The 16556-nt window shown below is 45.4% G+C and overlaps 1 protein-coding gene across 2 annotated transcripts in view; it reads left to right on the top strand.

Moving 5' to 3' along the window:
- Window positions 1–1244: 1244 nt before the first annotated feature.
- Window positions 1245–16556, top strand: part of PXN (paxillin) — a 46249-nt gene continuing 30937 nt past the window's right edge. The window contains exon 1 of one of the 2 annotated variants that reach the window (XM_048322980.1): window positions 1245–1311. In XM_048322980.1, the coding sequence (XP_048178937.1) occupies window positions 1278–1311 (34 nt within the window). In that variant the 5' untranslated portion in view covers window positions 1245–1277. Of the gene's footprint in view, window positions 1312–1936; window positions 2014–16556 lie in introns of those variants that run through there. The other variant, XM_048322981.1, reaches the window with a different exon arrangement.

Genomic DNA, 16556 nt, shown 5'->3' with positions numbered 1-16556 from the left:
ATCATTCATGGGACAGCCCTGCCTTCCCACCTCACCAACCCTTTCAAAGCAGCGCTGAAGCCACAGGCAAAGCTTTAGAAGCAATGACTTTATTTTTGTTTTTAACACTGAGCAGCTTGGACACAACCCATTTCTTGTGGGTGCAACCCTAACTGGTACTATGACAGCTTAATTTCAGCCCTGAGACACAATAGAAACTGCTTTCTTGATTGGCACTCACTTCCAGACTCCCAAAGAACACTCTAGGAAGCTGAAAAAAACCCCCTGCATACCAGGCTATAATATGAACAGAGCACACTAGGCACTTTATTTATGCAGAGGTAAAAATACAACCCACGCTGAGGCACATGCCTGTCACATGTTGCTGGAGGAAACATACAGACCCCAGGAAAGGACATGCTTCTGATGACCTTAGGTCTGCTCTGTGACCAGTCAGTGCTAGTGGTTTATGTTGCTCCACCTGGGGACACACATCCTGAAGCTGTCACTGTACAGCCAGTGATGGATTTTGAGAAAATTTAACAATCCCTCCAAATAATGTTTTACATTTTGCTGAGGGAGACCAGCAAGGGGGATGTCAGGTGAGATCTTTGGCATGGATGGTGAAGCATGCAATGAAAGTCTTTGCTTATATTTGTGTTATACTTAGATCTTGGTAAGGATGTTATTTTCTGACAAGTCCTGTATTTGGAGTAAAAGCTGTAATGAATTTCTTGGAGGTTGTTGACTATTTGTAAGCATTGGCTGGGATGAGGGAGGAGATATTTCCCTGACCCCCTAGCGATAATTCCCATTAAAGCATGACTTAACACAGGAAATAATGATGACTGACTTGTGCTAGCAGGGGAAACTGGGCATGTTTGTGCCCAGAGAGTGAAAAATACAGCATTGGAGATTGCTCACAGCTGACCTCATGGCCTCTGTTTTATGAAAATACAATCCTGTAATCTCAGCTCAACAGCAGGACGTGTGCTGTTCAGCTCTGGGAACATTCTCTGACTTGGTAGTAATTTTGTAAGGAGAAGAGCTACAAGAGTCATGTTTCCTGGATCCTCAGCAGTTTCCACACTGATATTTTTTGGTACATCTCTCATCAGATTAGGAGATGAACATTTGGGCTAAACTACTGCATTTACTGCCATGTCAACTTGGCTGAAGTGCCATGGGAAACAGTATCTCTGATGAGGGTGGAGCTGTGCTGTGGCTCGGACAAAGCAAGGACCTTGCTGCCTTGGGGTGTTGTTTGATGGAGGTTTCAAAGGAAAAGCCAGTGGGAAATGATGGTTCAAGATCATCACATGAGAAATCCAGGTGGGCTGTTACGGTCTTTGAACACAGCAAAGGAGAAGTGGCTGATGACTTTCCTTTATGGTGGCCACAGCTTGTGAAGAATTGTTCAGGAAAGGTTTCCGCCGCCCAGCTTCCCTGGGATAGGGTAAATTAGCTGGGGCTCAAATGTTTGTTTGAAGGTTTTGGGGCACAACCCTACCGCAGCACCCACTAAGCCCGGCGCGGCTGCATCACTGCCCCCGGAGGACGTTCCTCTGGGAAAGGGTCCTGCTCCTCCAGTGAACAGTGCAAGGGTTCGTGTCGTGTTCCTGCTCAGTCTCTGATGCGCGTGGGGCCGCAGGAGAGCGGGACGGCTCCTCTGCGGCAGGACAGGCTTCGCCCCGGGGTCAGAGCCCCGCGGGCGGGCGGACGGGTGGGGGCTCTGGGAGCTGCTGCCTCGCCCGACCTTTCTCTGGGGGTTTTCCCAGCCCGGGGCTGCGCCCCGGAACCGGGAACGGGACCGGGCAGGCGATCCCCCGCTGCCCTCCCCGCGGCCGGGCTGGCGGCTCCCGCGGCGGCCGGCAGGGGGCGGCGCGGGGCGCACGGCGGGGGCGCGCGGGCGGGTGGGCGGGCGCGCGCGCGGGGAGGCGGGCCGGGAAAGTTGCGGGCGGCGGCGGCGGCACCGGCGGGGCGGGAGCGGTTCCGGGCGCGGCACCGGGCACGGTGGCACCATGGACGACTTGGGTGAGTTCCGAGCTATGCGGGCTCCCCGCGACGGGGGCCGCCGCCCCTCCGCGCCCCGGGCGGTGGCGGCCGCGGCCCGCCCAGCCACCCTGCGCCCCTTTGCGCCGTGGGGCTCGGGCCGCGCCTGCCGGCGTCCGGGGACGTGTCGCTCCCCGCGCACTACGCCGGCTATCCCGGCTCCCCACGCCGCCGCCTGCGCCCGGGCCCCCTCGGATGGGCTGTCCCGGCGCCGCCCGCTCGCGGCCAGGGCAGGCGGTGGCTATCCTGGCCGGGAAGGGCGCCGTGCGCTCCTGTGCCCGGAGCAGCGTGGAGCGTGCTCGGGTTTCAGCAAGCACCTCCTCTCCTGCCCCGCCGCAGCCTCTCTAGCCCGTTCTTGGGCGAGATCTGAACTTTGCGCGGGTATGGAGTGGGGAGCCTTCGGGGGTAAGCGGAGCCCAGCCGGGCTCGGAGCTCATCGTCGTCCTCCCTCTGCTTCTCCCCGGTGTGCTGCATTATACGGTTGCCTGAAATCGTGTAATGGAGACATGTCAGGCAACTGGTCTCAAGGGAAAGATCTAGAGAATTTGAGTTCCTTTGGTACCAAGCCGGAAAGGGTGTGGATATGCCAAAATCCCTTGTGCTCTGGGAGGCATTAGGGCGACTGAGTTCCGCTTATGAAACTGATTAAATCAGACACTGGGGAGGGGCTGTGATCCGTTACTTCCATCCTACCTTTAATAGAAATCAGACGTTCTCTTAACATATAGTCCAAGAAAATTGCAGGTTTATTCCTGGACCTGGAAGCTCACATTACGGTGCTGGCATAAAGCTGGTGGTCACACCTTCAGAAAACAGACTTTGAATTGGGCTAGTGATAAAACTTATGGGGCAGGGAGTCCATCTGCTGCATGGCTTCCTGGTGAAAGGTGTGCCCACGAAGGATTGATCCTTGGGAATTGAAACCGTACCCTCTGCTTGGGTGAAGTAGCTGTTGGTGGAAACAGAATTAATTTCTACTGCAGCTTCTTCTCATGGTTATTGCTCCTTTAAGTGGAGACAGCTTTGTTTACCTTTTCTCATATCCCTCGTTCTGGTTATCTGTTGGAGATTTGGTGCAAGATCCAAGCATGTTCAAGAATGCATTGCTAGTCAGACCAGGATTCACCCAGTCACCCAGAATTGACTTGCTGAGTGGCCCTTCAGAGTGAGCATACGGGTCTGTGTAGGCCAGTTTAGTGTCTCACCAACATGCTCTTGAGTAAACCATGGGAGCTGTACTGTGCCCACTGCAACAGTTGCATTCCTGAACAGCAGTAGTGTGACTTCCCGCTTGTTGGAATAGGCTGCTGCAGTTTCTTAATATTTTTTCTTTCCTCTGTAGGAAAATTAGAGGTGAACTGCAAAGAAATTGTGAAAAGGATCTGAATTTATGCCTGGTTTGTTCTTCTGAGCTCCAAAGTGTATTGAGACAACCAAAAGTTAAAGTTGTGATCTGACTTTGAAAATAGAACTTTTAGTCTCAGCAACTTGATTTCATGAAGTCTTAATTACACTGCATCTGTCTCAATTTTCATGCAGCCTTTCAGACTGGACAAGATCTAATTAACAGTAAGCAGCTGAACAAAAAAGTGTGACCCTTTCTCTCTCTAAGCTTTTCTGTGGTGTACAGAATTCACCATGGTAAAGCACACCAGCTGTTTTCCCTCTGTGAATCATTGTTAGCTCCAAAATGTCTCACTTCTCTAAAGCCATTCACCTTGGGATGCACACATAATGGAACAGTGCTGTGCTCGTACAACTCCCCTGAAATAAGTCAGACTTTTGAACTCAAGTGAGAGTTGTTTGTTTTTCTTTCCTCATTATCTACAGGTGGATTATCTGAGTTGTGGATTAACTGTGCCATGGATACAGATGTCTGCACTGGCTCTGTCCAGAGTCAAGCTGGTTAGGCAGGACTTGTTGGTTCAGGCACGGTGCCATGTGGACAAAGCTGCTCTGCTTCCAGGGACAGTTTTGGCCCAAAAGGAGTTTGGTATTGAGCCGGGACTTGCAGGTTCAGAGTTGATGTCGAGTAAAGTCAGCTTGGATACTTCCACACCTCACTTTGGAATCTGTGTGGTGCAGAAAATGAGCAGTGAGTAAAGGGCCTTGCTGGGCATGAGGGAACCCCTCACAGAGACCACTGGTGTGTCTGTTCTTAACTCCCTGCTTTTATCAAAAATCTCTTCCCTCTTCCTAGAGCTGGAGGATTTGATCAGTGTGTACTTGTGCACTGTAAAATGGAGGTCCAGAAGTATCTCAGTTTCGTGCTTGGACTGGAGAGGTTATGAAACATATGAGAGTGGATTTGTCTCTTTTTGGGGATTCATTTGGAATTGAAAAAAGTCTTTGTTTCCTTTTTTCCCCCTCTTCCAGTGTTGAAGAAGCTCACACAGGAAACTTTCTGCAGGCTGGAGCTGCACCCTGTTGTTCTGGGGGAGCCTCTGTGGCACAGGACACACAGTGCTGGGGCTGGATGTAAACTAGAACAGCCCATGGTAGGAAGGGGGAGGAGAGCAGCTGGCCAGGCTTGTCCAGATTGTCTCCCTCCAATCTCTCTAAGGAAGCGCATTTTGCGGATATGCTTGGAGTTTGACAGGAAGTTTGCTGAATGAGTTTTCTGCAGTGCTGTAAATTGGCACAGGGAGTACAGCTTTGTCCTAAAGAGTGAGAATCCTGACTTGGGGCTCTTGCTGCTTTCACGGGATTGCCAAAGCACACCTTCCAGCACATAAGTGACCATCCACACATACTTGCTTCAGACAACCTGAGCCACTGAGTGAGATGTTGAGTTACTGGTTCTGTGGTGCTACCTTGTCTAAGTAGTATGAGGGAACAGATCCATTAGGATCTGCTTGTTGCAGAGGAAGAAACCTAATTTGTGTCATGTGTCGTGTATTTGTGGTGAGAGGAGAAGAGAAACTTTACATTTGCTTTAGTCAGATACTGTTCGATTTTTGACTCCAAAAGTTTTTTACAGCCTTTTTCTGAAAGGGGTTGTTTGCAAATACTACTGGGAAACCTTCTGGTGACTCCAAACAGAAATGCTGTGGCTTTTAGAAGCTTTCATTTGATGTCTTTGAAATTCTCACTTCTCTACTCCTATTTTCTTAAAAAATTTTGCTTTCAAAGGCTTCAGATATTTTTAAATTGGATTTTGCAATCAAAACCAAAACAGCATTCACTGGAGCTTTTAAAAGGTGTTTTACAAAGAAGTTATACCTGTTTAATGGGGACATATTTATGGCAGTATTTTGGCTGTGCATGTAAACTAGACTGTGAGCTGCTTTTTTTAGGTGTGCTTGCTCACTTCTAGAAGGATTTTTCTTTTGCATAAGGTTTGTCTAGCAATTTGGCTTCAAAATTCTGGGTGCAAAGGTTCAGTGGCACAAGAGATTTTGCTTTAAAAGTTGTTTCCCTCTGTTTTAGGAACTCTAATCCACCCTCTCTTCCGTGTTTAATCCCCCCAAGATTGACTTTAAAGGGAGCAATCTTGCCATTGATTTTTTAAGGGAGTGTGGAGGGAGGTGCATGTGTTTCCATCTGTCATCTGTCCTTACATTTGGAAGATTGCTGTGCTCTGCAGGGCGGTGCTGTCTGTCCCTCTCCAGAGGGGGATGCTTGCCTGTTTCTGACTCAGTTCCTGTAGTTGGGGGGTCATATGCTGTGGGTTTTGGGCCCACTTAACTAAAAGTTTACTGAAATTGCTCATGGTCAGCTACGCCCAGGAAATGGTATTGGGGGGAAGTACTGGTAAAGTAATTTGGTGTCTTGGCTTTCTACTGGCTCAGATTTCTGACTCCTTCCTGCCGCTGGGTGAGAAGGCTGTAAACAGAACTAATGCTCTGCACAACAGGGTTCTGACTTGTTTCAGCTCCTTAGCTGTTGTGACCCCTTGTAAAACAGGGACTTCATTGTCCTGAGGAACTCAGACAGGGAGTCCTCTGCTTCAAGCAGTGTGCGATGCAGAAAGAGGCTTCTTTTCTTGTTGCTCTATTTCCACAGAAAGGCTGGACTCTGTGATGTCTTTAGCTCCTTTGTCCCTCATGGGAGAGGTCAACTTATCACAAGTGTTCAGCTGCCCTTCTGGTTAGAACTGATCCTCTGACACCATCTCTGCCACTAGAGAAGCAAATGGGAAACTTCTCATACATCTTCAACTCTGTCTCTCTCTCCTTTTTCTTTCTTTCCTAGGGAATCGTGATACTTCAGTTTCTCTGGACCCCTTTTTCCTTACCTCTTGCCCTTTGGAGTGTATTTATTATATGAAACAAGTTGTGAAATGGTAGAAATGACAGCTAAAATTCTAAAGTCTGGCAACAGAACAAGGACTTGTATTTATTGTATTTATGCACTTGTATTTAGATCAGAGTTGGTTTCCTGATCTGCTGCTAAGAGACAGATAAATCCTTTAAATTAAAACTCTCTAACTAGAGGGTGGAAAAAGCCTGTCCGTGGCCACTAAACAAATCTGTTGGAATCGAACTAGTGTGTTAGTTGTGATATCCAGAATCTGCTGCAGCTTTGGAGACAGACAGAGCAGATTCCGAATGCAGTTGTGTGCGCTAGTGGAAAATCAGTGCAAATGAATAGGGTCTCTGGTCCCAGTTTCCTGCTCTGGTCTCAGCCTACGCTTCCCTCTTTGTGTACTGATCCTGTGTCTCCCTTTTTGTCTAATGCGGAAGCTGTTAATGAAGATGCTCTTCTATTCCAGCTGCCTGAAAGTGAGACATTGTCTGTGGGAAGCTTTCTCATGCTGTGATAAGATGATGGGGTTTAGGGAATGAGTTTCTTGCTCACTTTAGACCTGTCCTAACTAACTGAGGTTTAGTAACAAGCCCTGGAAGTACAGGTTATCATGACCGTTAGGATATTGCATTTTAAAATGATAAGTAGGGAACTGTCTCGTCTGTGGTAAGATTACTACATCCAGTAGTGCAGAGTAGAAGCAAGAAGTGGCACCATTACTTTCCACTTTGGTTGAAGTTGAATGGGTTAGGGAATAAGCTGTGAAGTTGTGATTTCAAATTAGTTTCACCTGATTTAACTGCTGGCTGCTGAGATGTTGTTCCCTGTGGCCATCTCCCTTCCTTGTGTCCACAATAACTGTTAACTGGGTCAGTGAGCTGATTCTCCTCAAAGTCATTTTTTACGTAAACAGTGGACTGGGAAGTGAGGCCACCTCTTTCAGCTGTGGGTTATATTTAATATAGCATAAGGTAACCATTTATCCGCAGCCTCAAAAATGTACTCTAACTTAAGGCTTGTTGTTTCTCTGTCTGTGAAACAGCAGTAATTACTCCTTACCTGCAAAGCGTGATTAATGTTGGTTGAGATCTTTGTGTTTCTGAAATAGCTTTCAGCTGAAAAGCTTCTTTCAAGCTTTTCTGGTCACCATTGCTGGAAAAGCTTACAGTGGCACGTTTGAATTTCTCAGCCCTGTTGAATGTTCCCTCTCTGCTTTCTGATTGCTCATCCTTTCTTCATCGCCTGTTATGACAGGCTGTGAGTAGGGAGAAAAGATTTCCTTTCCGTTCCAAGTTCCCCTCAGTAGTTCTACCCTGGTCTTTCCCTTTACCACAGAGTGTCGTGAAGTCATTCGAAGAATGTTGTGTGCTAAAGATATACCATAAAAATAGGAGGTGGGTGATGACTTTCTCATATCAGTTTTAGCTGTTTTTCCCATTCATGCTCAAGTCTCTTTGCAAATGGTCCCAGAGCAGCAGCTACCAGCTGGCTGGGGGCGGTCTCCCTTGGCTGATGGGTGTTAAAACCCATGCTTTCTCTTCTGTGCATGTGTGTTTTTAAATCCTGATGAAGCAAACAAAGTAGAAATGGCAACTGGAGTGCTGTGGAAGAAGTTTGGTGGTGGTGGTGTTTTGGTTACAGGAACTGAGTCCCTGAGGTTTTGTGTTTGTGCTGTTTAGGAGTCTGGTAAACTCTTTTTCTGCTCGCACAAATGCAGCTTTTTCTTGTAGCAGACAGTAACTATTCTGAATTTACATGGGAAGTTTATCTAAGGGGTTTGAGACAACCGTAAATTGAGGAGCCAAGAGAACTTATGGCACAGGGGGAGGCAGCCTGCATTGTTAGTGCTTGGCTCCTTTTTTCCTGAGCTGGACTGTCTCTACACTGTGAACAAGTACAGTTCAAATTATTTAAATGGTGATGAGGTAGTCTGAAGTTGTCCAATGCAGCTTGTCATGTCACTTCTCACAGTGTTCTTATTACCATGTGCACGTTTGCATAGATGGCTCTGCTGGGTGAGGTACTGACTGTCTAGCTGGCAGCATGCAGTGGAGTGTAGCTTGATTTCTTGTGGTTTTTTACTGGTTATTGGATGTGCTTAAACCTCTAACATTTTGCAAATTATTTGAAGAACATCAAAAAAAGTAAATGGCGCTCCAGGGAATAAACCTTCTGAATGACAACTCTGCATGGGGAATTGTGCTTTAAATGGCTCAGCTATAAATCAGACTATGGGGGTCCAGGAATAAACCAGTCCCATGTTTTTGTCACAGAACTGAGCTGGCAGACAGAATTAATCTTGTGTCTGACTAGGTGCCTCACAGGATCTTGCTTTATTTCCACTGCTGCAGAGGAAGGTGAACAGAGAATTTCACTTTGTGTTTCAAGGAAGTTTGTGGTGGTTCAGGGACTGTGGTTAGGCTGAGTTTTAATAAGAGTAGGAGGTGGTAAAAGAAGCCAGAGGTAGAAAAAGGTCATGGGCAGGAGGGCTGTAAAATATGTGCTGTGGATTAGGGGCATAATATTCCCTTGTTTTATCCTCTTCCATGGTTCTGAACAAGTTCAGGGCTTCTCTGAGAACAGGTTTCTTTTGGGTTGAAACCACTAATTTCAGCTGGGTCAGACAAAAAAGCCTAAGGCTAACTGCATGTCACTTGAGGTTACTGGTGCCCCATGAGCTGGAATAAGATGATGGCTTGGCTGGTCTCTGCTGCTCATCTTGTTTGACCATTAGTTGCATCTGTTGCTCCCCATTTCTCAGCACCACCAGCTGCCTTGGGACTAGGTTTGGTTTGCTGCTAGCAAATGACCCCTTTTGGGCAGAGGTGATCCCCAAGAGTAAGGTGCCTGGAGGAGTACTTCTGGTTTGAATCTCCTGTTCGTTGTGGTTTTATGGGGGAGACTTTTTTTGGGCTGTGTAGGCCTGGTCAGGCAGTGTGACACACAGCTGGAACTATTCTGCCTGGCTATGAGCAGCTCCAGCAGTTAGACAGGATCCCTGCAGAGAGCTGGAGCACTGGGGGAGGGAACGAAATGCCATTTCATCCACGTCATGAAATCTCTTATCAGTGGCCAACTCAGTGTTTTGAGTGGGTGAGCTGCATTGGCCAGAAGAAGCTGCCTTTTATTTCTGCTGTGAAAGATGAGGAGCTCAGCACTGTCAGTGAGGCTGAGAGCTGTGGAGCAGCTGTGTGGAGTTTGGGATGAATTTGTCAGTCAGGTTCTTATAACCCTAAGCTTGTAGTTTTCAATCTATCCTGCTTGTGCTTAATCTGGGATTTGCTGCTTGGCTGTCCTAAGCAGTTTGCTTGGGCAGTGCCTTACAGCTGCTCTGGCATGCTGCTCCTGTACTTCTTAACTGCTTAAATCCAGTGCCTCCAGCACCTTCTCTCTTGGGATCATGCTTAAAAGCCTTGGTGTGAGTTAGAGAGAAAATCTGTTAGGTTATCATTCATGTTTCTGTAAGGGTTGGTTAAGGGCTTTATTTGTTGGATGCTACTTTCCCATCAAATGCGAGGAAGAAATCTACTTGAAAGAGATCACCGCGGTATGGCTGTGGTGATGTGAAACTCTGAAACATTCTGAGCTGTCTGGGCTGGAGCCCCCTGATTGTATTGCTTGGGTCTGGAAAATGCTGTATGTGGGATGGGAGAGCCAGTGGGATGCGAGGCGTTCAGAGCAGTGTTTCTCTGGAGTGGTCCTGTCCTTGCAGGGTTGGGAGGCTGTTTGCTGGGGAGGAGGGGTTGAAGGAAGGGGCTGGGGGTGGTGCAGGGAGGAAGCTTTATGTAATTCTTGGCTGGCTTTTGAATAATTGTTTTAATGAAATGGAATGCAGTGTATTCAGTACTTGCTTGGCAGAAACAGCTGGTTTTTTTTTCTTGTTTTCTATTTTGGGGGGGGGGGAAAGGAGTTGGAGTTGCTCTATTTTCCAGCTGCTTTAAACACTTAGGCTTGGATTTGTCATGAAGATAGAAGTGGAATATTGTTCTTGGTGAGGGGGCAGTTGCACTGTTGTGCATGTGTGGGAAGTTGTACACTGGATGTGTAAGTGGCAGGGTCTGGTCCCTATGTTCCTCTGAGGGTTGTGGATGCTGGTGTGGTTTGAGGTGGAGCAGGTTAATTTTAAAATACCCAACAGTAACAGGATGAAAGTGATGTGAGTAAGTACATGTCCATATAAAATATATGTGCATCTAGATACTTGATAGGAAAATTAATCTCTTTTCCTCTGTGCCCTAGTTCAGGACATAGCAGGGAAGAACATGATGAGTTGAGACAAAGAAGTCCACTTAATTTTCAGCAAAGCAGAAATGTAGGCAATGGGAATCTTGACTTCTTTAGACTAGTGCAAAACAGTCTCTCCAGTTATCTCCGATGATTGTTGACTTTAATCATAGGATTGGTGGAGGAACAATCAGAGATTGTGCTGAAACCCCCTTTTAAGAAAATAATTTGAAGAAGGATTTATTTCATGTACCTCTGAAAGGGAATTTTATTCTCATGCTGCTTCTATTTCAGTATTGCTGCCATTTCCATTTTTGGTCAGTGCTAGAGATCGGTCTCTCTTACTCATCTTTACCTCTCAAAAATCTACTTTCTCTTTGGTCTTTGTAATTTTTCTTTCCAGTTGCTCTTTTCTGTGGTCAAGAGTTCTCTTGCGAGTAACAGCCTTTGGTTGATAGAATAAAATTTTTCTTTATCACATAACAACAACAACTTGTGTTCAGGGCATTGAGATGAAAAAGCTGTCATGCGTTTAATTGCTTTGTTAATACTGCTCTTGGTAAAAAATCCTCACTATTTCTCTTGCTGCTGCTGCTGAAACAAGCAAGAGACTTGTAACTAGTACTTGTGTCATGATGCCAGATGACAGGTAGAACAATGGGTCATCTACTTTCTCATGTAGGAAGAGATAAGAAAACCTTAAACACTCTCCAGCTCTTCTCCATCTACTGACTCAAATATACTCCAGTTCTAAAAATATTAGTTTTCTGTCTAGATTTAACAATTTTCTTTCTTTCAGTGGGCCATTGTGAAACTCTTGAGCCACATTCTTGTGCCAATACTAAAAAAAAAACCACCTAAGTCAGAGCTCTGCAGCTGTAGAGCCATCAGCAGTCTCCATCAAATTGCCACCCACATATCCCAAAGTGGACCGGGAGACCAGTTCCCACATTCATTTCTGAAACACTGTCCACCTTACATTCCCAGAAGCTGCTTTTAAAGTGAAAAGAAGCTGCTTTAACTAGATTTTTAACCATGTGCTTCTTGGCCCCTTGTACTCTGTTTTCTTTCAAAGCTGTTGCTTGTCCAGTATCTATAATTACTTGGGTTATTTTAAGTTACAGTGCAGTGCTCATCAGACTGAAAGCTTTATTTTAAAGCTTTCTACCTATTATAGTTATAAGTAGTACCAAGATCCACACGACTGAAAAATGTGAAATATTTTGTTGTCATTTCCCCTTGCCCTGTTCTGTGAATTTACGTTGTGCTTTTGGCAGCGCTTTGTCAGTTGTTGGTGATGACTTACGCTTTTTGGCTTACAAAGAGTTCAGTGTTGCTTCCAAGACTACTCCCACCCTGTTGCAGAGAACCCTTGCAGAAATGAAAACTTCTTAAAAGAAACATCCACCATTTTAAAAGTACTTCCTTAGTAATTAGATTTTTAACAAGCCAGTTAAACCACGTATGACATTTGACACAAGTTCCCATTTTAAAAAAAGGGAAACAACTCACTTCAGAGTGGTTGGCAGGTCAAGCCAGCAAGTCTTTATGTCTCAATATACTAACTTTTTATCTGGGTGAGATTAGCTGGGACTTTGTATCTCCTTATTGACACAGGCTTTTACAATTTGAGATACCTTGGTTTTTTAAGGGTAGATTTGCATTTGCTGAATGTTCTTTGCATTTATGCTCTCTGGAGATATGCTTTTTTCTTACTGAATGGGAAGTTGCTGAAGCTAATGAATGCTTTTCAAGGACAAAATCTGGCAAGTTTGCATTCTGATATCCCATTTAAGAGCCTTCAGGATAGGAATGCCTCAATAAGACTGTACTAAATATGGATATGATTACAGAATCTCTTTAGTGTGCCCATTCATTATTACTGGAATCCTTCTTTTGCTGGTAACCAGGATACTCTACATTTCATTGGCAGAATTTGTGCTTCTAATGCTTTTAATGAATTCAGAATTTACACTAGTATTTCAGTCATTTATTTAATCATCTTTATGTGTGTCTCAAATTTTGTAACTGGCACTTTGCCTGAATGGGTCTATCTTCAGATCTGTTTATGCTGCTTGGATAGGATTCCCACAGCTTAAAAGATGCTATTTTTTTCCCCCTCAAGTTCCATGTCTATTATTGCATAACCATGCAAATCCTACTCTTCCCTTTATTGGTTATAGGGTCCACATGCTTTCCTGTTTCTGTTACTTCTAAAAAGGTAGATAATTAACTTGGAATGTGCAGGCTCTGATGGTATTTTGTCTGCAACTGTGTCCAAATCCATTTTTACATATGCAGATGGAGAGGATCACAGGGATCTTCAGCAGTGTTGTTATTGAGTGTGGTTACCTGTGTGCTGCTGGGGTGTCTGAGGTGGTGGTCCTGCTGGTGGTTGAGTCAATACAAGGGCTTGTTGCTCCTGAAGAGGAAGATGGCTTTACTTTTACTTGTCCTTTCTCCTTCTGTGCTCTCTGACTGTTTGGACATAGCCCTTCTTGCTGACTGCTGTGCTCATCTCTTTCCTGACCCAAAAGAAGACAGCTTTTTTTGACTGGGTGTATGTTCTGTTGGATTGGTTCACAGAGGGGACTTGTGAGAGCCAGAGCCTGCACAAGTAAGTGGCAGCTGCATATGTCTGGAAGAGGGAGTAAAACCTCTCCATTTTTGGCAGTGGTGAGCTGTTAATTTGCCTTTCTGCATCTTATGAAACTGTATCCTTCACTCCAAGGTGCTCACTGTCCAGTGGAACTCCTGTGCTCTGTTGCACTGTAAAGTCTGATGCAACATATTTTCCTTCCCTAGATGAGTTAGAATCAGCAGTTACCAAATTATGATCTCCAAGTTGACAAGTGCTCTACAGCTGTTGTGAGGGGTCCCCTTGAGAGGTCAAACCCATGCACTTGTCATTTCCACCTGAGGATGCACACGATTGCTGTTGCCCAGAGATTTGGAGACCACTGCTGTATGTTAACAATGTTGTGATTTGCCACTCTTGATTTCACACTAAGCTACTGCTTAGAAGCTGCTTGGAAGAGTGATACAGTGCTGGATCAGCATGTGTTGTAATCTCAATGCTGTTTATGACAACTTTCAGTTACATAAATCTCAACCAAATACCAATGCAGGGCTTAAAAAATGCCCTTGTCTATCCTCTTTTCAGTGGGCATGTAGAGGGTTGCTTGTTGTAGCTGGAGTACTACACACCTCTGCACTCAAGCCTTGAGCTTCTGTTTATGCCCTTTACCAGAGCTGTGGTTTAAAATCCACAGTGTCTTGTTTCCTGCTGGTTCTATTCCCATCCTCGGGCTCTTTGTCTAGTGGACATCTCCTTTGTACCAGATTTGTCAGATGTTTGTAGAATGGCAGCGCTGTGTTTTGACCTAGTGCTTGTGGAGTAGCTGCTCGCTGGTGTAGCAGGAAGGGTCTGGTTCCTCAGATAGCTGGCTTGGCTGAGCCCCTCTTCCTGTAGGAATACAAGGGAGTTGGTATTTTGTCCAGAGGCCTTGGCCTTGGAAATTTTCCGTGAGGGGTCAGTTCAGTGGCTGCTTGTTTGGTGTTCATGAAATTTTTTTTTGTTTTGTTTTGGCAGAGGAGAGCAGATCCTGTTGGACTTCTAGAGACTTTCAGAGGGAAGCCAGCAGCAAATTAAAATTCTTATGATGTGCATGAGAAGGGTTAACTTAATATTTTGCATGCATAAAGATAAATAAAGGACTAAAAAAGACAGTGTATTGGTTACTAGTGGTTTTGAGTTTATTAAATTTTTTTTTTCCCATCAAGAATGTTGGCTAAAATCCAGCCCAGGTCAGTACTGAGGTGTTACCTATTCAGTTGTTTGTGTAAAATGTTTACACTCACTCCAGTCTGTTCCTCCCACCAAACTGGACAGGATGCCATTTCATTCCTGTTTGTACAGAGCAATGTCCCTTGCTTTAGCCTGAGCCAGCTCACCTCCCTCCCAGAGACAGTTGGATCAGGATTGGCCATTTACTATTGCCTTTGTCTGGGACTTCCTGGAAATGCCTGAGAATGTGTTTGCTGTCAGGCAGAGATCAGAAATAGATCTTGCATAAGAAGAGCCACTCCAGGAGAAGACTGTCAGAGGCTGTACTTACCCTCCTGGGAGCCCAAAGCTGTTTCCAATTTCATAGCTGACACACGGGGAGACTCTCTAATTTGTGCAGATAGTTGTTCCTTGTGATCTTTTACAGGGCTAGCTATAACTGCCTGTTGAACACCAGTCAATTTGCTTCCAAAAGGAGAGGATTCTGACAAAAGACTTGGTGGCCAGTGGAGCTCATAGCAGACTGCAGGCTGAGAAATTCCAACCTAAATATTTTTAGTACAGGCCTGAGAGTCAGATTTGCTTTCTATTCTGATATAATGTGGACTTGCCATGTTACGTTACGCTGTTAAGGGCTGCGTCTCAGTTCTCCATTTCTGAAAGGTACATTTCTTTTGTGCTGTCAAGGAAGTGAGGATTCTGATTTGTGAGCCCCGTTGGGATTCAGGTGCAGTGGCTGCAGACTTTACTGCCTGCAGTTGCTGCAGGCCACAGCCAGTTCTATCTGGAATGGAATACGTGGAGATTCAGGTTTAGGGTGTGAAGCTGTGACTGAAAAAGGCTTCTGTGTGATAAGTGCTGTAACTTGTGGGTGGGATAATCATCTGAGGACAGTGGTGCATAAATCATAGGGGTCTGAATCCCTGGAGGTCCGGAGCTGGAGTACTGGGTAAGGCTGGTTACATCTGCGGGAAGCGTTTTACGTATCACCTTGTGATACTTGTGCAATCTCCAACTTCTCTGTCCAGTGAAGCAGAACTCAGCTTTGTGCTCTGCAGCATTGTGCAACTGTTGAGGTCGGTTCAGCTTTTGCACGCGCTGTGTCACAGGATGTGCTGCAGCTGTGATGTGCAAAGCCTTGACAAACTTTTCCTCATTCTCCTGAAGATTGTTCATAGAGCAGTGAAAGAATTTTTTGACTGCGCTTATAACAGTTTTGGAAATGGTTTCCTGTTATTCAGGAGTCTGACAGTCCAATGAATCTAGGTAGAAAGGAACCACACAAGGGATTATTTTCTGTTTTAGCTTCACAGAGCCATGAATCTCTGAAGCATTCAAGGCTTGTGTAGCTGGATCTGGCATTCTCAGGAGCCTTTGGTAGCTGTGAAACTGAAAACATGTATTTGTTTAGTAAGCTGGAACATGAATTCAGATTTAGGCAGCTAGTCTTAGCATAGGGTGTTTTTACTTGGCATGAGCTGTTTGCTGCTCAGGACTATAAACAGAGGGATGTAAATATAAGATGTCTCTTTTCACTTCAAGTGTGGAGAAAGCCACGCTATAAAAAAGATGATGCTGTATGTGGCAGGAAATAATCCTTCCCTCCCCCTGATCCAGCATTTCTGGAAATGAGAAATAAACGGGAGGACACACCTTTGAGAGGGAACAGCCTCTTAAAGTAGCTGTCACAGTGCTGCTGCTTAGTTCGAGTGCTCCTCTTGGAGGCAATAGGTGAAGAGTACAACAGCCAACCTTGCTGGCTTTGTATGGCCTTGCTTTCCTCTGTGCTGTCCTTAGATCTTCAGTGCCAGTAAGAGTTTGTTCTTCTTGGTATTTCTGTTGCCAGCTTTTGAATATGATAACCAAGGCAGTGGAGTGGACAGCTGAGGTTAATTTGAAGAACTTCAAAAGGCTACATTTGGTTTTAGCAGCTTTTTGTCTGAAAACCGAAAAAACTTACTCAAACCATATTTTTTGTTTCTCTGGAACATCAGGTACATCCCTTCTGAAAGGAGAAGGGACTTAAAGTGCAAATCGTTTTCAGTGTAAGGATGCTCAGCACACTTGCAACATATTGAGGAATATTTATCTCTGTGAAAGCAGTTATGTACCTTGTGAGGCTGCCTTTATCTCAGCTATCTAATGAACTGTTCTGAGACAGTGGAAAGGGGATGGAAGCTTTGATAAGGAAATTGGAGAAAGCCAGAATAACTACATGTTTCTCTTTTGTAGGTGGTGGTTCGTTTCTCTCACCCATTTTGAGCTG

This window comes from Corvus hawaiiensis, chromosome 18 (genome assembly GCF_020740725.1).
Source record: "Corvus hawaiiensis isolate bCorHaw1 chromosome 18, bCorHaw1.pri.cur, whole genome shotgun sequence".
In the NCBI taxonomy this organism is placed as follows: domain Eukaryota; kingdom Metazoa; phylum Chordata; class Aves; order Passeriformes; family Corvidae; genus Corvus; species Corvus hawaiiensis.
Note: the sequence above shows the minus strand (reverse complement) of the source record. Positions and strands in the feature narration are given on the sequence as shown.